Here is a 22,837-nt window from a genome sequence, read left to right as displayed (position 1 = left end):
TCAATAACAATCTCCTACAACCAAAAATTTGGTTTTGGCTTAGTTACAATCCAAAACCGAGTCATACCTATGTAAGTGTGATGATACAATGACGTGGAATGAAAACGATAAAAGCGTTAGATTCGTTGCAGCAAACTTTCAGATAAAATCTCATACAAGGTAACATTTATTAGGTTACGCATCATGTTCGATAAAAGTAACATACATATTAACTAAAGACATAAATGACAGAGAAAAAACATAACCGAAATACTTTCGATTAACACAACCAATATTCTAGACTTTAGATAAGCCAAATCATTCAAAAGAGATTCTACGTCGGTTATTTTCGTTCCTTCACTTTCATTTCACGTTCCCGTCAATCAACGTACATTGTACGAGTCGACCATTTGAGTAATCAATCCATTGTCACTCATCCCTACATACATTCTTCTATCTTAAACTTATAATTCAAATACACATCTTTACTATTTGACATTATTTTGATTTATTAGGAAAACGAACGTCACGCTGACACAAGACATTAAAAATTAACAGCATTCACACAATCGCAATTCTTTCAAGTCAAAACTATCAAATTATAACCGAAAAACGATCAACTCAACAAACTCAAAACCCGACAAAATTACCAAATGCCACCGACACATCAACAACATTAGGTCTCTTTACGATAATACAAGTATACAGCTTTAAAACCATACAGAAAAACCAACAAAAGCACTTTTTAACTTACCAGATATATAACAGAAAAAACTGTACCTCGATTTCATGCATGTTTACTTGTAACTATTTGGTCTTGTATAATCATTGTATGGTGGTCTTTTACTCTCGTTCAGGCGTCTATCACCCATAAATGGCGGACCTGTGTCTAATCTTGGGTCAAATGTAGACGGCCCCACACCCAATCTTGGTTCAAATGTAGATGGACCCACATCCAATCTTGGTTCAAATGTAGATCGACCCACACCCAATCTTGGTTCATATGTAGACGGGCCCACACCCACTCGTGGGTCAAGGGCAGCTGAGCCCACAGCCAATCTTGGCTCAAATGTAGACGGGCCCACACCCAACCTCGGTTCAAATGTAGACGGGCCCACACCCAATCGTGGATTGACAGACGGGCTGACACCAAATCGTTGATCAACAGATGGAGCTACACCAAATCGTGGATCAACAGATGAGCCCATACCCAATCGTGGATCGCGAGCAAGTGGGCCCATACCCGTATCCAACCTCGGGTCACGGGCAGGAGGGCCCACACCAAACCGTGGATCAACAGATGAGCCCATGCCCAATCGTGGATCACGGACAGGTGTGCTCATACCCATATCCAATCTTGGGTCACGGGCAAGTGGGCCCATATCTAATCTTGGAGTATGTGCAGACGAGGGTATTTTAGGAATTTCAGGCATGGTTTCTTGGTATGGAAAGGTGGGGACCATGCGAAACCGGTCATCCAGAGAAGAAGAAGACCTAGAAAAAGATTCTCTATACGGGCTTGAAACAAACTGACTTCGATCCGAGTCAACAGTAGGGTAATTAGTCAAACTTAATCTAGGATCGTAAGTCAAGGAGTTGACTCGGAGTGTTGTTCCTTCGTATTCATAATCAGTTGGTAATCTAAAAAGCCCAGCAGAGCTAAAAGGAACCGGGAATTTTTCACCACCTCTATAATTAGTAACCGAAAGCCCGTTTTCTGATAATGGAAATTTTTCAAAGTTCTGTTTTAATGATAGTTTTGCCTGTTGAAGTGCCTCGAGTACCGAACCTAATTCATTGGGAACCTTTTCAGTTTCAACATCGGGTTCGTATGATTTACCTTTAGAAGATGACGCCTGTGATTGGCTCAGATTTGAATCTGGTGGTTGACTTTGACTTTCTAATGGCTCATTTTTGGTGGTGTGACTAGGTAGCGGTTCGGGGTTGGTTTTCGGGTTTTCACATAAGGTGGGATCAACTTCACCGTGATCAACCGGTTGACTTTCAGAAGTAAGTTTGTCCGTAGCGCCAGGTGGCAATAAAGATGAAGCTTTAGTTTCTTCTATTTCTTCGGTAACATCTGAATGGATCCCATGGTCATATAAATTTTCCTGAAAATATTCATAAGTAAACGGGTCAAAATTGCCACATAAGCATGAGTAAGAAACGAGAGAGCATACCTGTATTGACCCGTTAGTTTCTCTAAATTTATCTTCCCATTCTTTTTGCACTTTTTCCTCTTCTTCATATTGTGCTATGAATTGAGCTTGATGTTTTAACGCTCGTTCCATTTCTCCTTCTGTTCCATTATTTTGCACAACATGTCCGTTACACATATTAGGTTCTTCTAGTGAAGTCTCGGTTGCCACATCAGCAGAATTTTGAATGCCTTCTGAATTCGTTTGACCTCCGTTTTCATGATGATCATTAGTATCATCATTGTTTTGTGACGCATCATCTCCTGACCTGATCGTTATCAAGGTTTACAAAAGTTAAAACACGGACGCTAAATAAAGTATAGAGATATAGGCTTGTAAACGAACCAAACAAACACAAACGGTGTATGTTCGAGTTCTTTCGTTTAACCTTAACTGAAAAAACAATTGAACACAGGCAATTAAACGAATGGGGTTTTCTTGTTCGTGTTCGTAAGTTAACAATATAAACGAACATAAACGAACGAATGTAACCGAACATAACCGAGCAAAAACAAGTTAAAAGTAATTTAAAGAACAGTGTGTTGGTCCTAAAAGGTTGTTAAAAGTAGGCAAAGTAGTGCACCAATAAAATTTAAACGAATATATCAGCGAACATAAAACAAATTTAACCAATCAAATGTAAACAAACGTTTGTGAAAAAAAAATATGATTATGTTCGTTCGTTTATTAAATGAACGAACTCCCTGCCGAACCGTTCACTGAGCGTTTGGTTTGTTTACAGGCCTATAGACAAAGAACAAAAGCTGACCTATGTTCTTTGTGTCTGATCTGGCGACAAGATTTACCAACACGTCTCGGTGAAGAACTGGTTGATGTGAAACTGTTGCGCCTTCTTCTAGAAGCATCCATGTACTTTTTATCAAGAAAACGAGAAGATGTGTTTTTACTTTTACCATTTACTGAAGAAGACTCGACTTCAGAACCTGAAAACCCTTCGGTTTCAACACGTTTATCTTCCATGAAATCACTTGACATTTCTTCCTCGTTGGAACTTGAATCATTTGGTTCTGAGATATCGGTTTTGCCATGATTTTCTAAAATTGCAAGAACGTCTGCTGCTGCTCTCTCTGCCTTCTTTCTTTGCAGGGTCACAAATTTCAGTTGCTTTTCCAACTCCGTTACCTTTGTAAGTTAAAAATGTGTAATTAATAATAATAAGTTAAAATTTTAAGAATCTTATTGACATAGCAGTTGAGGTGACAAGTCAAAACGGGTTAAGGATGGATCAAAACTGGCTGGGTTGGCCCATGAACACTTTTGACCATTTTTAAAAAACCTTTTACATATCATTAATGTTTTATTATTATTTTATTACAACAAAATCTAACTTTTAATTAAAGCGATTTAGGAGGTTTTTATTCCATATTGACTTTAAACAACTTCGTTAATTTATGTCCATGAACACTCGTCTATGTTCATTTATGTTTGTTAGTTTACGTTTTAAGTTTTCTCTTTGCATTCATTAATATACCCATTTAACTTTTATAGGCCCATTACAATTTAGTATAGTTTGAATAAACTTTTTAGGCCGAACACATTGTTCACATTTACTTATATTTGGTTTTAGCTCCGTTGTATTTGTTTATCTATGTTGTTCGTTTCATGAACAGTTTGTTTATACTTTAACGAGTGAACATAAATGAACACGAAGACGTCCATTATCTTAACAAACAAACACAACAAGAAAACCCGGCTCGTTTGATTGTTCTTTTTCGATTTCGGTTATAAATGAACGAACACAAACACATTTCGTTTGTGTTCGTTCGGTTCTTCTAGAGACCTACTTTTAGGCAAGTTTTTTTTCCCGTTTGAAATAATCACTACCCAAATTCGACCCGTTTATAAGTAATGAAATGAAATTGCCACCTTTACACAGCTGAGAAGATTATTTGAGAAGTGGAAAAAAAAAGCAAAAGAAATAAATTGCAATTCTATGTGTTTTGAGTGCATGCATGTTTTCCAACATTATACTAAATAAAAATAATAATAAAAAACTAACCCTTTTTGCCAGCTCATTAGCTCGCTGCTTTGCTGTCTTTGAGACGGATCTTTCAGCAAGCAATCGTGCCCGAAGATAATCGATTGTCTTGTCAGTTGAGCCTTCCATGATATTCTATTTGTTCCTGCAGAAAAATATAATTGAACCAAACATATTAGAATAACATATTAAGAACTATGTAGCATAAATGCATAATTGAAAAAACAGAAGTTAGTTGATGATCATTAATGACCATAAATAACACTGTAGCATGTCAATTTCAAATATTTATAGCACAACTATGATTCCATGAAAGGAGGTTTGACATGACCTTATTAGTCAACAAGACTACTTTTCCAATTCTAGTTTCTAACTCTGACAAAAATTTAATTTCAAGGAAGAACTGTTATACAATTATACATATGGTTGGCATTGAGTATAAAATACGTTGACTTATATATTCCACATATTATCTGAATGTCAAGCAGAATATAAAATACTTTATGCAAATAAAACAATAGTAAAGATGGAAAAACAGAAGTACATGTGTTACGATTCATATGTGCTATGTAACTAAACAAGAGTACAATCATAACACGAGATCAACTAAAACCTAAAAATCAGCGAAATCAAAGTGATCGAGTGTTCGAGTTAACAAAACAGATCAATTAAGTGCGGAAATGAAGAACAAATCGATTAAACATGAGATCAACTAAAACCTAAAAATCGCCGAAATCGAAGTGATTGAGTAAACAAATATATATCTATTTACAATCAACATAACAGATCAACTAAAACCTAATAAACAGCGAAATCGAAATGATCAAGTTAACAAAACAGATCAATTAAGTGCAGAAATGAAGAATATTTGATTAAACACGAGATCATCAACTAAAACCTAAAAATCAGCAAAAACGAAGTAATCGAGTTAACATAACAGATCAAATTAGAAGCTTTTAAGTGCAAAATTAGTGGATTATCATTGCGATTAGAAATCCTAGGTACTACAATCAAAACAGCGGATCAACTAAAACCTAAAAAATCAGTGAAATCAAAGTGATCTAGTTAACGAGTTAGATCAACTTAGAAGTAAATAAGTGCGGAAATGATAAATATATCGACTAATAAACCCTAGGTACTACAATCAACATAAAAGATCAGTTAAAACCTAAAAATCGGTGAAATCGAAGTGATCTAGTTAACAAAACAGATCAAATTAGAAGTAATTCAGTGCTGAACTGAAGAATAGATCAATTAATTTACCTGTTAAGAGTGGATCAAAGAAATCGAAGTGATCTAGTTAACGAATTAGATCAAATTAGAAGTAATTAAGTGCGGAAATGATAAATATATCGATTAATAAACCCTAGGTACTACAATCAACATAACAGATCAATTAAAACCTAAAAATCGGTGATATCGAAGTGGTCTAGTTAACAAATTAGATCAATTACGATGCAATTAAGTGCGAAATTTGTAGATTATCATTACGCTTGGTACTACAAGTCTACAATCAATTAAAACCTAAAAATCAGTGATATCGAAATGATCTAGTTAACGAAGTAGATCGATTATAAAGTAATTAAGTGCTAAATTGAAAATCAAATTTACCTGTTAATAGTGGATTACAATTGCGATTAGAAACCCTAGGTACTGCAATCGAAACAACAATTAAAGCTTCAAAATCGGTGAAATCGAAGTGATCTAGCTAACGAATTAGATGAAACTAGGAGTAATTAAGTGCGGAATTGAAGAATTGATTGATTAATTTACCTGTTAATAGTGGATTACCATTGCGATTAGTGATACGACAAACCCTAGGTACAGAGAGTTTGGGGGTTATTGTGTTGTGTTGTGTTGTGTAGTGATAGTGAAGGAGAGGACGAAGGTTCTATGTTGTGGGCTAAAAGTCAAAAGGGGCTAACAATATCATCATTGGTTTTGACACCAATGATAAGGCTGAGGGGTGTAGGGCGCTAACCTGGGCGCGAGAGCCCCTCCGCTCGCGCCTCGGGGCGCTAACCCCACATCACCGGGGCGCGAGCCGGCCGCGAGCGCGGAAATCCAGGCAGGCGTGAGCCTGGTCGCGGGAGAAGAGAGAGAAATAGCCGTTGGGAAGTGAGAAAATAGCCGTTGGGAAGTGAGAAATTAAAAAAAATATATATTTTTTACCTAAATAATACCTCATTTCATCTATAAAATACCCCATTTCACCCATATCAATCACCACAACTTCAAAATAAAACCCAAAATCAACCCATCTTCCCAATTTTTTTTTTTTTAAATAATGTCGTCGTACTCGTCTGATTCCGACTCCTCCGAAGAGGATGATTTGCTTCTTCATGTAGGGGGAGTTTTGACCGCAACCGTGGTCGACCTCTTGCAAAATCAAGCCCATCAACCTCGACTCCCGAGGGTTAGAGCACCACCTCGTGATCGTGATCGATCGGGTGCTAACGATACTTTGTTTAGGCATTATTTTAGCCCTCAACCGGTATATGAGGAGTCGGATTTTCGAACTCGTTTCCGAATGAGCAGACAATTGTTCATGCGTATAGCAAGTGATTTAGAGGCACGGCATCCCTTTTTTCAACAAAGGGAGGATGCTAGGGGTCTCCCCGGTTTTACCCCTCTTCAAAAATGCACGGCTGCTATCCGTCAATTAGCGTACGGCATCTCGTCGGACGCATTGGATGAGTATTTACAGATGTCGAAAAGGGTTTCACGTGAATCCCTTCATTTTTTCTGCCAAGGTAAAAAACATTAATTTTACTTTTTATTAAATATTTATTACATTTTGTAATATATATTATACGTAGGAGTCATATCGACTTACGCTCGGAGATATCTGTGTAAACCTACAATGTATGACATCCAACGCATATATGAGGTGCACGCAGAAAAACATGGTTTTCCTGGGATGCTAGGTAGCATCGATTGTACGCATGTTGGATGGGCTATGTGTCCAACGGCCTGGCGAGGTCAGTTCCACCGTGGTGATCATGAAGGGCCGACCCTTATACTTGAGGCGGCGGTGTCACAGGATCTTTGGTTTTGGCATGCTTTTTTTGGTGTTGCTGGGTCAAATAACGACCTTAATGTTATCGATCAGTCAAATTTGATCAACGACCTTATCGACGGGGTTGAACCACCTCAATCTTTTGTTGCAAATTGAGAACTCTTCAAGTACGGGTACTATCTGGTCGATGGTATTTACAACGAATGGGCTTTGTTAGTTCAAGCTTTTACAGATCCAATCGCCGACAAACGGAAGTATTTTACGAAGAAGCAAGAGTCTGCTAGAAAAGATATTGAAAGAGCTTTTTGAGCTATAAAAAAACAATATTATGTTATGGCGAACCCGATACGTTATTGGACTCGGGAGAGGATAACGGACGTCGTCTACACGTGTCTGATCCTACACAACATGACGTTAGAAGACGAGGGCAAAGCTATCTGCCAAAACTACCAAGGTGACATTCCGCCACAACCGTCCACAATCAGTGATCAACAAAGACTTCATAACATAGCAAATATCAAGAGCCGTGAGATACACGGGGATCTTCGACATGAGTTAGTTGAACATTTGTGGGCGAGGCGACCCGATGATCTTGTATTAGATTAGTGTTATTATTAAGTATTATTGTTTGTTTAATTTTTAGTATGTTTTTTTTTTGTAATTTGAATTTTAAAAAAAATGTGTGTTTTTTTAAATAATTTATGAGTTTTTTTAATAATACGTTTTTTAATACATTTATAAAAAAATAAAAAAAAAATCCGCTGGAGCCCCTCCACACCAGGGCCAGGGGCTCCAACACCCCCCTTATCCAGTTTCTCTCTCTGCCACACGTCATAATATTATTGGCTGGAGCCCCCACTGGAGCCCCCATTAGAGCCCCCCACACCCCTTAGCCTAACCATGGACCGATTCACATTTAATGATGCCTCCAATTAACCAATATAAAATCCGGATGATATCCGATACAACTAAAAGTAACATCGAAAATATACAAATAACTACAGTGTCTCTGCAGTTTTAAACTAAAGTAATTATGTAACAGAAAACAAATAGTATAATAATAAATACTTATAACTTGGTTGTGGTTCAATGGTAGAGCACTCACTTTACAAGTGAGAGGTAGGGAGATCGATCTCACCCAGTTTTACCGGCTCCTCGCTGTCATGCCGTTTGGCGGGCGTGGGGGTCGGGTTTTATCCGGTACATCCCTCGACAAGTGGACCGCTGGGGCTCCGTCCGTCCGGACTAGTGGCCGGCTCGGGCTACCTTTAGCCAATAGGGGCCGCGTACAGGGTACCCGGCGTTACTTAATTGATCATTCAAAAAAATAATAATAATAAATACTCTAATCAAAAATTAGTGTATTAATAATTATTCTAGTGTTAACATAATTACTCTAGTTATTTGAATGTATAGTATGCTAATTTTATTTTTATTTGATCTAAATCCTATAATATAAATAGAAGTTATAACGTCAAAACTTAAAACTCTGATTGTGTAATAGAAGGAGCTTCTAAATGCATTTCTTATTATATGGAGTCGCAACACCGTGTGTGTATATATATATATATATTTCTAAAAGGAATACCGTATAATCTATAAAGCTTTTTCCAATTATTATCTTATCATTATATTTTTTTTATAAATAAAATTTCATTAAGTATAATAAATTAAAAAAGTATATTAAAATTAAAACAATACATTGAAAAAACATGTTAGTATTAAAAATAAATATTAATGATCAAGCATATATTTATTAATAATTTTATCCATTTTTATTTTGGCATGCTTCCGGGCATGTCCGGTAATATGGTCGATCGATTCCTGCAAAAAAGCGAGATCTTTGTCCATTTGCCTCTCGTTCAATATCTCGGCAAATACCTTGTTGGATTCATAATTTTGTTGCATCACTTGAAAACGTTGATTCTCAAGGTGGTGTAAAACAGGGATTCGACGCTTTATTTCGTTGAATTGTTCTCTCATTTCCACACTCGCACATGCCGCCGACGACCCCGTTGCTTTCCCCTTGCTAATAATTCTTCTATCGACTTATCGAGGCAACTCCGCATACTCACCCTCGTTATCACTGACTTCGTCATCGTTTAAGTCGATCTTTCAAACATTTGACTGCGACGTTTTTGGATCAACTGAGAATGATGTTTTGGACCTTTTTGGTCGTCGCCTACTTCCGGACCCGACGGGGCGTACAACGTTCCACTTAGGGTGGTTACAAAGACGAATCCAACAAGTCATATGGATAAAGGTTCCCCGAGTACTGTAGTACTCAACCAACGCAGTCGCAATGATATTTGCATCACTCGCACCACTACCACACGAGTTAAAAAGCTGGTTGTAAACCAACTAAAAAGATCGGCATGTGGCATTTACATCAGACCATTTTCCTAATACATAATCGGGTTTTCGATATTCTTCCTCTTTGGCTATTATCTTAAAAAAAAGTTCCCAAACTTTTACCCAAAATATGCTAATCTTTGATAGTTAGATATAGAAAATGATAAAACATTAATAACTGTTAATATTTTGTTTAAGGAAAATTAGGACATAAATTTTTTTTAAAAAACAAACTCTTACAACATTTGGGATCTTTTGAGACCGTAGCCAACGACCGTGCATGGGTTAAATACTCCTCGAGAATCCATTGCATAGTTGTTTTTTAGTCTAAGGCTTGCTCACGTCTTTCTTTTGTGTGACCGCCCTCGTTTAGCTTTGCTCGAACCGGTTTTTTTTAGGTTTACTCATACCGGGTTATGTCTCCTTCGGCTCGTCTTAAAACACCGGATCGGGTTGCGTTTCCAGCACCGTCTTGTCTTGTGTCACCGGGAAGTTCAATTGAGTTGGTGGGTTAAAAACACCGGCTTGTAAGTTGGCAGGCATCCCTAAATATTGTATGTACGACAACGTGTTATGGTCGAAATTAAGACCGGCCGGGAAGTTGGGGGTTGGTTGACTCGGTTGGGTGGTGTTTGGTTGAGTTGGTTGGGTGATGCTTGTGCGTTGATTGGTTGCAAATTGTCCAAAACCGAACATGAAATTGTTGAATGGATTCATAGTGGGAGAGAATGTAAGATTTTGTTGTGTGTTTTTGCAGAGAATGAAAGGTTTGGTGTTATAGAATATGGAGTTTAATAAATAAAATGTTAATAAAAATAACTAGCCGTTGTAATAGCTGTGTTGAACAAAAAAGACCTCACCCCCGGCGCTTTGTGGGAAGCGCTCCCCACCAAAAAAAGACCCAAAGCGCTCTAAGGGCGGTGCTCTCGGGCGCTACTAGGGTTTTTTGGGTGGGCAAAGTGGCCATTACTCCCAACCTTAGAGCTCCCGAATTAGGTTTTTATTTTGAGGTCCGAATGATGTGTGATAACGCGAACAAACCAACACACACTCAAGCATTTTAAAAGGATATAAAGTGAAAGTAATGCATGGCTAATATTAAATTATCAGTGTCCGTAATAACATTTGTCAAATTATCTCTCTCTCTCTTTACACACACAATCCATACACCACAACCAACACACGCGTAAGCATTTCCATTGAAGTTCCAAAGCAACGATCCGAGATCTGAGTGTACGAGTTGGATTCCACCCTCTTGGTGCATATATTGATCCGAACATATTTTAGGTTCGTTTCGGGACCTATAAGTAAACTTTAAATGACATGATCCGTAAATAAGCTACGTTTAAAGGACAAAATTTTTAGTTCTTTTGGTTTTGATTTCGGTTTCGCTATTCTATAGGCCTGTAAACGAACACGAACAAGAGCATGTTCGTTTTCGTCATTTAACTTTAAACGAACACGAACACTTAATCAAGCACATATTTTGTATTCGTGTTCGTTTATTTAAAAGATGAACATGTTCGTGTTCGTTTATGTTCATTTGTTTATAATCTAAACGAACAGTTCATGAACATAAGTGAACGAAGATAAACAAACATAAATGAACAAATGTGAATGAACATAAACAAACATGAACGAACATACTTAAATGAACAAATATAAAATCATTAAGCAGATAACTCTTCGAAAAAATGTTTAATTTTTCGCTACTAATATGTAAATGAACATGAATAACACAAACTAACATAAATAAACTAACATTGATGAAGTAACAAAACACGGCTCCGGGCCAATTATTTTATAAACCTTCGATCACTGAATACTTTCGCATCTCCAATTACTCAACAATGCATTACTGGGTTCGAGCTTCACCTTCCGATTTCACTGGACCTATTCCTCAACCTCGAAGGTATAATAATAATAATAATAATAATAATAATAATAATGACCTAACCGTTTTCCTTCTCATTTCAACTAAATCCGATTGACGATTCGTGTAATTGACATCACAATTGCAGCGGTCACACTGCGGTCAACGTCGGAAAGTCAAAGATCGTCGTATTTGGTGGACTCGTTGATAAGAAGTTTCTCAATGACGTATCTGTATACGATATCGGTAATCAGTTTGTTCGAATATTATTGATCTTATTATTAGTTATTATCAGTTATTTGTTTATTAGGTTTTAGTTTTTGAGTTTGTGATTGTTATTATGCTGATTATTAGTCTGTTACTGTAAGTAGGAAGCATGATTGATTTAATTGTTAGTTATTATCAGTTAACCTAGTTTTGAGATGATACAGTTTATTATTGTTAGTTGTTATCGGTTAGTATCAGTTAACCTGATTTTGAGATGATATTAGTTTATTAGGTTTTAGTTTTGAGTTTGTGATTGTTATTAGGATGATTTTTAATCTGTTACTGTAAGTAGGAAGCATTATTATTGATATTATTATCGGTCATTATCTGTTAACCTAGTTTTGAGACGATATCGGTTTATTAGGTTTTAGTTTTTGAGTTTTGATTGTTATTATGATGATTATTAATTATTAATCTGTTACTGTAAGTAGGAAGCAAGATTGATCTTATTATTAGTTATTATTAGTTAATCTAGTTATGAGATGTTATAGGTTTATTAGGTTTCAGCTTATGCTGATTATCAATTTGTTAGTGTAAGTAGGAATCAGTCTGTCACATTGGTGCTAGATCCACAGCAAACAGTTACAACTGTTAACTTAATATTTCAGTGACAGCTCTGTATATGACATCGGTATCAGTTTGTTTGATTCTTATTGATATAATTGTTAGTTATTATCAGTTAATTTATTTTTGAGATGATATCAGTTTATTAGGTTTTGTATTTTTGAGTTTGTGATTGTCATTATGATGATTATTGATTTGTTGAGGTAAGTAGGAAGTAGTCTGTATGTGTTGCTATTGATTAGTAAAAGTTTGTTTTCTAATTTCTAGGCTAGCGTGCAGTAGAAATAAAAAAGCCAGCAATAGTAGTTTCCCAACTCCCAAGGATAATGAACTATTTTGAAGTAATTTTAAGTTTTCATTTTTTGAATTTTTTTTATTTTGTTTGTCGAAGTTCAGCATTTTATATGTTTTTTTTATTTAATGTTGTAGACTTGAAGTTTACGTCAACGTATGAATATATTTTGGGTTTTGTGGTACATTATCTATAATATATGTTTATTTTTAAATGTATTTATTGGCGTACCCGTTTCTTGATTTTTTGAGTTTTGCCGTTTCCCGTTCCCGTACCCGTGCCCGTTTCCCGTTCCCGTACTAGCTCCCGTGCAACATAGCTAATATCTCAGTGGCATCTCTGTATATGGCATCGATATCAGTTTGTTTGATAATTATTAATGTTTATTGTTAGTTATTATTAGTGTATTTGGTTAAAATTTTTGAGTTCGTAGTTGTTATTATGATGATTATTAATATGTTAGTGTAAGTAAGAAGTAGTCTGTATGTATTGTTGCTAGATCCACAACAAACAGTTACAACTGTTAACCTAATATTTCAGTGACATCGGTGTTAGTTTGTTTGATTATTATCGATGCTATTGTTAGTTATTATCAGTTAACCTAATTTGAGATGTCATCAGTTTATTAGGTTTCGGTTTTTGAGTTCGTGATTGTTATTATGATGATTATCGATTTGTTAGTGTAAGTAGGTAGTAGTTTGCATGTATTGCTGTTAGATCCACAACAAACAGTTAATTATTATCTGTTAACCAAACTTTGAGATAATATGATACGGACCCATCACACAAGAAGGGTCGGGTCAAAGTCAAAGCTATTTATTGGACCTAGTCAAAGTCATCTATAAGGAGTCAAAGTCGCTTAATTGGGGGGTCAAGGGCTGAATTAGGGGAGTCAAAGTCAAGAGGCGTATTTAGTGGAGAAACTCCTTATGACCTTTTTAGTATAAATAAAGCTAGGTCTATTCTATTTCAAGGAGTCTAAGTTATCTAAAATATATCAAGTTCTATTTGTAATTTTAATATGGAGACTAACCCTTCTCGAATTGGGTCTTTTATCTAAGTAATTGAATCTTTTGCTTGAGTCTAGATTATAGACTCTATCATAATATCAGTCTATTAGGTTTTACATTTTGAGTTTGTGATCATATTAGTGTATGTAGGAAGCAGCCTGTATGTATTGCTATTAGATCCACAACAAACAGGTTAAAACTGTTATCAGTTAACCTAACTTTGAGATAATATCAGTCTTTTAGTTTTCAGTTCTTGAGTTCGTGATTATTATCATGCTGATCTTTAAATTCGAGCCGAGTCCGAGTTTACCCTGGCTCGGCTCGTGAACAGCCCCAATTAGCATGTTAATATTGTATAATCCACTACATAATGCTTTAATTTTGATTTTGAAATTACAAGTTTGCTGTTAGTGTGCCTTTATATGTTGTAATGATGCTTTCCATTAGTGAGATCTCTTATAGTAATATTAGAGCATAAGTAGTCACATATTATTCTAAAAATTACTGTTGTGTGTAGAATTGAGTTATGAAATTCATCAAATCATAGTGATTCTTGTTACAAGTTTACTTTTTATAAACTTTGTAGATAATAAGTTATGGTTTCAACCTGAATGCACCGGTAGTGGTTCAGAAGGGCAAACGGCTCCCAGCCCTCGAGCATTTCATATTGCTATTGCAATCGACTGTCATATGTTTGTTTTTGGCGGGAGACTTGGTACCAAAAGGTTGTTTATTATCAAACTTAATTTATAGTTTTTTTTAGATAATACAAAATGAAAAAAAGATACTCATAAAAGATAATCAACCTGCAGGTTGGGAGACTTTTGGGTCCTGGATACTGGTGAAGACCTTCAACTATTAAACCTTTTACTCAATAACTACAATTTTTAAATTTATTGATGAGTATTTTTTTTGCATGTGGTTATATTTTAGATATATGGCAATGGTCTGAGCTTACGAGTTTTGGAGATTTGCCTTCACCAAGAGATTTTGCAGCTGCTTCAGCTATTGGGAATCAAAAAATAGTAATGTCAGAACTGTTTCACATTATTTCCCTTAATATCTTCTATGGTTTATGTTACATGTTACATGATAAGATAAATGAAATTTAAATGGTTAACTACAGGTATGGCGGATGGGATGGTAAAAAGTGGTTGTCTGATGTATTTGTCTTGGATACAAGTAAATTTTTTTCCTTTGAAATGATATCATTTTTCTTGTAGTTACGTGTTATTAATGTGATTCTTATATATTTATATTATTTATGCTTTAAAACAGTGTCATTAGAGTGGACCGAGTTGGCAGTTACAGGAACATTGCCACCACCAAGGTGTGGCCATACAGCTACTATGGTTGAGAAGCGGTTGCTTGTATATGGTGGAAGAGGTGAGCTATAATTATTTACTAAGGGAGGGCATAATTGTATAACTGTCAGTTTCTTTTTTTTTTCTCTAACATGATTTTTTTAAAACAGTATACATTTGTTCTTTTCTACACAAAAGCACAAGTACAAAGAAATATTCTTTTTCTTCTTTCTTTTTCTCATTTCTCTAAACTCAAGAGTGTTCTTGGGATCACACAAGTGAAGTCAAAGTCTAAGCACATCATGTTAAAAGTTTAAAATATGTAATTGAGGCCACAAAAGGGAAATCCAACCTTAAATAAAGTCAGATATATAGGAGGATGCATTTATCTCTCTTTTTATATAATATTTATTTATTAGATTATAATGTCAATGTTCACAGGAGGTGGAGGGCCAATCATGGGTGATTTATGGGCGCTGAAGGGTCTCGTTGAAGAAGGTATGCTATTATCATTTTGAAAAGCTGTTAAGTTTAATATCAGAAATTGAATAATTGATTGGTTAGATTCTGAAGCAAGCTTTACTTACACACACACACACCTATCAAATTGTAAGCATGGATGCTTAGGCTAACATTTAAGACTCAATTGGCGGTTACACCTATACTCAATTCTGTGCCACAAATTTAAGTTATGAGCACAAGGAAATTTATTTGAAAACCAAAGTATTAGTCCATGGTAGGCTCTGATATCCCCTTCAAGACAAAGGGAACAAAAATTCAGGTTGATTATTAGTTGTTTATTAGACTAGTTATATATTTATCATATCTAGAAGGTTTCCAAGTGTAACATTATTCTCTATCTATAGAGCCTCTTTATGTAACCCTATTATACACACAATCAATATACAATACAGTTTCTGGTTTATCTTGGTATTACAGCAAGTTGTTTCTTCTAGGTGGCAACGTCTAAGGTTTAGAAAGGAACTTCGCTCTGACACCAAGATAAACCAGCAAGTGTACTGCATATTGATTTGTGTGTGTAGTAGGGTTACATAAAGGCTCTACATATAGAGCATAATATTACACTTGGATACCCGCTAGATATTATAATTATATAACTAGTCTAATGTTCCTCAGCAAGCTAAGGACGGGAATGAACTGTAGGTTGGAGTGTAAAGAGAATTTTTTTTTTATTATGCTATCTGACGTCTTTTAACTACCTAAAATATTTTCTCATTGAATTTCTTGTGTAAGGAAGACACTGAAGCTCCTGGATGGACGCTATTGAAGCTTCCTGGTCAAGCTCCATCTGCCCGTTGCGGCCATACTGTTACTTCTGGGGGCCACTATGTTAGTCACTTTTTCGCCCTGTAGTCAATTGGCTACATATTGACACACACACATGTTCATTTTCTAATTTTGTGTATACTTTTCAGCTTCTCATGTTTGGTGGCCATGGAACAAGTGGTTGGTTGAGTCGCTATGACGTTTATTTTAATGATTGTATTGTTTTAGACAGGGGTGAGTGTTTCACTTTAGATTCTTTGCATATTTTCTTTTAAAATTTATTAACTTGCCAACTCTATTGTTTACTAGTATCTATGCTTAAACTTGACTTATGCGTTGGATCCCATTCTAAATCTATCTGGATTCTATTTTTTATTTAAACATTCATTTTTGTTTTATCTTTTTTATTATCAGTGTCTGTGCAGTGGAAACGTCTGGCAACGAACATTGAAGCTCCTCCTGCTCGTGCTTACCACACCATGACATCTATTGGCTCCCGTTATCTGTTATTTGGTGGCTTTGATGGCAAGGTGACACATGGCGATTTATGGTGGTTAGTTCCAGAAGGTATTGATTCTTTTTATTTGAATCTGATCACAGAAGCCCAAGTTTTCAAAGATCATTTTAATACGTTATACGGTCGATATATGTAGAGGGGCCAATTTCGACCCGTTAATAAGTAAACGGGTCGAACCGAGGTTATTTTCCATCTCCACCGGTCAATGGGTTGAATGTTAACGTCGGTGTTTTTATAATTCATAAAAAAGCTAGAGAATCTCAATAAACATTTTGTTCAAGTCACCTGTTTTGACCCCCCGTTATCCTATGTGAAAGAGCTAACTAATATGGGTTTCATTCTAACTTCTAGATGATCCGATTACAAAACGATTGTCTGCAAGTCCATCAGAAGCAGTTAATGAAAGCAATAATTCATCCATGCCAGGTGGTTTCAGATCCAAAACAAAGGTATTTTATATTTGTCTACTTTTAAATGTTAAACCAGTTTGACCCTTTAGAGAGTAAAGATCTTATGAAAATTTCTCTTTTTATTGTACTTTCAGGAAAACCAGATGGACGGTTCAGCGATCTCAGAGCTGCAAAGAAGATTAAATATTGCGGTTTCATTTTCTAATGATAGTCGTCAAATTATTAATGAATATGAAGATAAAGAGTTTCTTGAACTAGCATCAAGGATTATTGGAAATACAACATTTACTAACAAAGAGGTCAAACATGTTGACAAGTCAATACAAACATGCCAAAACTATGTTATGCAACTAAAATATGTTCTTATTATACTGCAGGCAGCTCAAGCACTTCGTGAGCATTGGCGAAATTCTACCCCGAAATCATTATGTTTAAAGGAGCTCACCGTATTACTGCGTGACTACCAACGCCTGATTTCTCGCCATCACTTGTAAGTAAAATGGGCGGGTCAGAAACACAGGATGGTTCGGTCACCAAAAGCACATCATCAAAAAACAATTATCTTAGGGTTACAAAGATAATATTATTTGAATGAATAATATGATTTCTTTGCTAAATGATGTAGGAAGTATTATGCATTAAAATTCTAGAACAATCTTTGTGCTGTTTGTTGGCCTGTTGTAAACAAATCAAACGAACACCAACCGGAGCATGTTCGTTCGTTTGACTTTAGCGAACAACTGATTGAACATGAACAATTAAACAAATGAGGTTTTCTTTTTTCTGTTAGTTCGTTAAGAAAATGAACATGTTTGTGTTCGTTTATGTTCACTGCTTAACAGTATAAACGAACATAACTCAACATAGAAAAATGAACATAAGTGAGTTAAAACATATTAAAAAGTAGATGTGAACAATAATGCGTTCGACCTAAAAAGTTATTTAACCTATATTAAGTTGTAATGGACCTAAAACTCATAAAGAGAATATTTTCGAACTTACATTACATGTACGTACATAAACAAGTTTAAATGAATGAATGCTCACGAACACAAACAAACTATTTGCCAAACAGTTCACGGATAGTTCACTGAAGGTTCAGTTCTTTTACAGGCCTAGGTATGTACTTTCTATGTTTTATTAATCTTTAAGTGAATATTTAATAATGGTAGGGCAAATGTTGGATCACATTTAGAGTCTACAGAATCTGGCTTTGCAAATAAACATTCATTTCGGCTTTATCATATTACAAATGCTTCTCAGGTAAATTAATATAGAACTTGATTAGGGTGATTGGTACTTGCTGACATCCACCGTGTTACTAGTGATTAATTTATGCTAATTTCTTTTGTAATTATTATATGAATAATATTGGTTTTCAACTCATTATTTCAGCTACACATGAGTGATATCCCCAGCTTATTGGCAGAGTACAAACAGCTTCCATTGGATTAATGGCATTTGTAAAAGAATCTCGCGTAAGAAAATGGATTACACTAGGTATGCAAATTAACATATATTTCAAATTACAAGTCAGTTATTTATGAAAAGAACGTGAAATATGTCAACACAAAACACACAAGGTTTTACATATTATTAAACAAGATAAATGAGGTAAATTGGTCCAGATAACGTATAACGATTATACAATCATGAATGGTAGAGTTAGCAAGAAGGATCTATATGCTTGCTGAGTTCTTCTAGTTTCTTCATCCTTGCATTTTCACTTTCTTTAACCAACTGAAATAATGCAAAAGATGATAGCGATTGTGAAATGAATTTGAAAAAATTGAAAATAATATATCTATCTATCTATACTATATATAATACATCAAACAAGGGCAAATTAAGACACTCATTTTTAAGTAATTTACAACATTTAAAGCATGAGGTACATGTGTTAAGTAAGGGTAAACATGTCTTTTAAACATTTTTAAGTAAGGGTAAACATGTCTTTTAAACACAATCCATTCAACTTACAAGTTTGGTCCCTCATCTTTAACCATATTATGTTTTTAATTTAACTTGTAAACTAACTTTCCACCCATGATTTTTAAACGACTATAGCATTTTCATACGTTAATATTTTTATAAACAAATTGCACCATAAAAACGAGCATTTTATTCTCTTTAATTTGAATATGATATTGTTGTAATTTTTTTTCATTTTAAATAAATTAATATGTTACGTAGGGGTGTTCAGTGTCGGTTTTGATGGTTTTTAAGTTAAACTTGTGAGTCCAACCGTTAATACTGATTTTTTGTCTTCCAAAACCAAACTCAACCATTGAAAGTTGAAACCAAATCGTTACTAACGGCCTGGTTCCACAGTTTAAACTTTAATAATAAATTTAGTTTAAAATAATTAATAATTTAAATGTACCGTCAACTTTAACTAAAAACCAACATAGTTTGATACTTGAGATAATCATAAATAAAAAATGATAATTTTAGCCACATAAATGATAAATATTAATGGAACATCTAGGACGTGAAATAATACCAAAGATTACAAACAAAATCATATTGCAATTGGGTTTATTTACAGTCTTTTCTGGTTTCATATGGCCGGTTGCCGATATAAACCGAGAACTAACCGTTCACTACGTTTTGAAAATTTTGAAACCGACCAACAAACCGAAAGTAAAAAAGAAAAAGAAAAAAGAGGTCAAACCAATGACCGATTTAAACGATTTCAAGGTTTTAACCGAACCATAAACACTTATATTTGTACATGATTAGCAGGTTCAAACACCCGCTGCATCGCGCGGGCACCCGTCTAGTTAAGAAATAATCACATTGTTTATAAAAAATAACAAACCGGAAAGAAAATTGTTACTTGATTTACCTCTAGTAAAGTGGCGGTTAGTTGATTCTTTTCATTGTTCTTTTGTTGGAAAGCCTCCAATGTTTCTTTATACTCTTTCTCCTGTTTTCATGTTTTTATTATATTTCATTATAGATCAATGCTAAGGTAGGCGTGCGGACAGGCGGGCTGAGGATCGTACCTTCTTTTGACAGCTTTGTCCGAGCGATCTCACATCACGGTTAGCCACATCTATCTTTTTCCTAACCGCTGCTATTTCTTTTCTCATCGAGTCTGTCAAAACTTCAAGCTCCTGAAATATGTTTGTACACAAATATAACAAAATATCTTAAATGCATTCTGTTTCATATTTGTGATTTAGCAATTAACAAGACTGATTAACCAGCTAGTGTGGTGTTTGAAAACCCAATAACGCGTTTAAAAATAAACATAATCTACGCCTTTTTGAGGTCAAATGCAGTAACATCTAGTGTGGCGTTTGAATACCGCTTATTCTTTTGCAAAATGTTGTGTTTTTTTATAAGAACGTTTGTTTACAACAAAAAACCGTAGTATGTTTTGTACTTAGTTTTGGTGCCAGTGGGCTTACTTCCCAAACTTGGGCGAGTCGTCGGGTTTCTTCTTCTGCTCGGCCTAGCTTCAACTCAACTTTCTCCTTGACCATCATCTTCTTTTTCTCAATCTCTTCTTCTCGCGCCTGAAATGATGCGAACGCCCTTTTTGTAACCTCGTCCTCATCGTGTTCCTCAACCGACGCACCACTTCCCATTGTTGCTAAGTTCTTCATTTTGGCTTTTGCACCTAAACTTTCTTGTTTAATACCACTATTTGAGTTTCTATATTTGTGGCATGCCTTACCTTTTGTATGTATCCTTTTTGGTTTTGCTTTTGCTTTAAAACTCTCTCATCTTGCTTTTAATGTAAACAAAGGAGAAGCAATACAATAAAAAAAACTAAACATTATTTTCATATGTGGTAAAACGGACGGGTCAGATAGCATTAGGCGTGTTTGTGGCAAAATGGACGGGCCTGATAGCGTTAACGAAGTGGCAAAAATAGATGGGTCGTAGAGTTAGATAGGTTAAGTATATTGACACAAAAGATTAGATCTTAGCCATTTAAATACTTTGTATGTTATAAGTGGTTCTTTATGTCCATGGCTCGTTTTATCTTAAGCATATTTTTAAGTTTTACTAGTACAACCTTAGAGTTACCACTCTCGTTAACAAGTAATAAACTTATTACCCATTCAAGACGATCGGTATGAAGTTCCCAAATGTTTGTTTCCGATGTTAGTCAAGTGTGAACTTCGAATTCAAGCATGGTCGTTGTGTTATAACTTATAATTAAGCAACTTTTTATAGCAATTATATTTCAAAAGCTTAAGATAACTCATATGGGTGTCAACCAAAATGGATTGCATAACCACATCTAAAAAGTTGTTACCCAGAAATATTCATGTTGTTTGTAGGTTGTTATGTATGAAACAAAATATTTACTTTTAAATTACATGTTTCTATTTTGTAACCAACTCGGATGCTATTTTCAATATGCTTTAATTTTAAAGTAATATTAAAAAAAAAACTATATGAGTCAAACAGACTCTATACGAATCGTATAGCCCTATACGGCTCGTATAGGGGCTATACGATACTAATAAATAAAAACTGACACTCCCTGACTGAAAATGAGTTGACTCTACACCTATACGAGTCGTATAGACCTTATCTCTCATGGTGTTTGAAGAACCTCCATGGTGTATATATAACCCAAGCCAAATAAAATCTCTTAGTTATCTTAGAGTGAAAAATAGATCGCCAGGGTTGTTGTGGAAAGATTGGTGTGGTTTTAAAGTATAAACAGGTTGGATTGGACTGTATTAATGTAAAACGAGGATTTGGTTGTTTGAGCGGAGTGATATATTATTAGGTTTTGAGATTATACATCTGTTCTATCATAGTATTATTAATTAATTATACACAACTTTTTTTTGGAGGTATAGTATTATTTGGTGAAGTATGTACTTGGTCCAGTTAATTTTGACTACGATCATTGAATCAAAGTTAAGCATGAAAGATTTTTTAGATGCGCATATCCCTCCGGGAGGGCGATTGGAACATGGGTAAAAGGAGTTTTGGAAATTGGGGAGATTACGATTTGTAGCTTACAATCAACCACTTGCGATCTGATTTCTTGATTTTCATCAAAGTTAAGTTGGAAAATTGGTGTCTTCGTGTATGTGGAATGGTTGATTTATCAATTCTACCTCAAACGACGCCGATGTAATTAACATATTGATATTGTTTAAAAGTAACAATTTAAACCTATTTTCATGTACTTTGCCTGAAATCGAACCACTTTAGGCTCAAATATTGATTTGTGCACCTTTAATAAAAAGGTTATAACAAACTTTATTTAGAACATTTTCGTCTTAAGGTAAATAAGCCGAAGTTATTCATCATGAACTTCTGACACGATACAAATACGATACAAGTTTTTATATGGTTAGATTTAGTCCAAGTGAGGTCTAGCGAGTTTAGATCAAACACGTAAACATGCTTGTCTAGACGAGCAGTGTTTGGGTTGACACAGGTTCGCAAGTTGACCTTTTAATTTTATAACTTTATTTAAATATGTTAATATGTTTTGTCAAAACTTCAATTGATAACATAGAAACTAATATGATTCCTTTTGTTTAAACATAATTATTTTGTACACGTTTAAATTTTGTTATTTTAAAGTATTAAAATGCAAAATAACTATGTCGTGGTTAGCGCGTGTCAAATTGCCAAATCGATATGGGATTTACCTGTCATTCCGCAAAAATCTTCCATAAAAAATTGTTGGATCGATTTTGAAGCATCCTAAAACAACTATAAAGTATATTTCAAGGCAAAAAGATCTATTTTGATCCTTTTGTTTTCAATTTGATAAAAGAT

The 22,837-nt window shown here is 35.0% G+C and overlaps 3 protein-coding genes across 8 annotated transcripts; 1 reads left to right on the top strand and 2 right to left on the bottom strand.

The window, feature by feature from the left end:
- Positions 1–528: 528 nt before the first annotated feature.
- LOC143557494 (uncharacterized) lies at positions 529–6,127 on the bottom strand. Of its 6 annotated transcripts, none has more exons than XM_077046556.1 (5): positions 5,950–6,127; positions 5,788–5,829; positions 4,198–4,321; positions 2,947–3,320; positions 532–2,445 (listed from the first exon to the last, which is right to left on the bottom strand). In XM_077046556.1, the coding sequence occupies exons 3-5, from the start codon at positions 4,303–4,305 to the stop codon at positions 777–779; spliced, it is 2,151 nt and encodes a 716-aa protein (XP_076902671.1). In that variant the 5' UTR covers positions 4,306–4,321; positions 5,788–5,829; positions 5,950–6,127; the 3' UTR covers positions 532–776. The 6 variants fall into 6 exon arrangements, with proteins under 6 accessions (XP_076902674.1, XP_076902671.1, XP_076902669.1 ...); XM_077046557.1 differs by lacking the exon at positions 5,788–5,829 and having other exon boundaries at positions 533–1,038; positions 1,072–2,445; XM_077046558.1 differs by lacking the exon at positions 5,788–5,829 and having other exon boundaries at positions 533–2,090; positions 2,160–2,445.
- A 5,239-nt stretch (positions 6,128–11,366) lies between these two features.
- LOC143557492 (protein GLUTELIN PRECURSOR ACCUMULATION 3-like) lies at positions 11,367–20,193 on the top strand. Its single transcript, XM_077046551.1, has 17 exons — positions 11,367–11,459; positions 11,569–11,666; positions 14,140–14,278; positions 14,366–14,394; positions 14,487–14,583; positions 14,680–14,735; positions 14,832–14,939; positions 15,299–15,355; positions 16,116–16,207; positions 16,294–16,378; positions 16,559–16,711; positions 17,013–17,110; positions 17,206–17,370; positions 17,449–17,561; positions 18,244–18,334; positions 18,467–18,571; positions 20,034–20,193. The coding sequence occupies exons 1-16, from the start codon at positions 11,398–11,400 to the stop codon at positions 18,524–18,526; spliced, it is 1,503 nt and encodes a 500-aa protein (XP_076902666.1). The 5' UTR covers positions 11,367–11,397; the 3' UTR covers positions 18,527–18,571; positions 20,034–20,193.
- Positions 18,573–20,840, bottom strand: LOC143557493 (uncharacterized). The gene is made up of 4 exons (XM_077046553.1): positions 20,488–20,840; positions 20,080–20,190; positions 19,920–20,000; positions 18,573–18,811 (listed from the first exon to the last, which is right to left on the bottom strand). Exons 1-4 carry the CDS (start codon positions 20,683–20,685, stop codon positions 18,737–18,739), a joined length of 465 nt encoding a protein of 154 aa, XP_076902668.1. The 5' UTR covers positions 20,686–20,840; the 3' UTR covers positions 18,573–18,736.
- Between the last annotated feature and the right edge of the window lie 1,997 nt (positions 20,841–22,837).

This window comes from Bidens hawaiensis, unplaced genomic scaffold (genome assembly GCF_021521415.1).
Source record: "Bidens hawaiensis isolate Kalapana, Puna unplaced genomic scaffold, B.hawaiensis_p1.1 tig00018977_1, whole genome shotgun sequence".
In the NCBI taxonomy this organism is placed as follows: domain Eukaryota; kingdom Viridiplantae; phylum Streptophyta; class Magnoliopsida; order Asterales; family Asteraceae; genus Bidens; species Bidens hawaiensis.
This window is presented reverse-complemented; position numbering and strand designations above follow the sequence as displayed.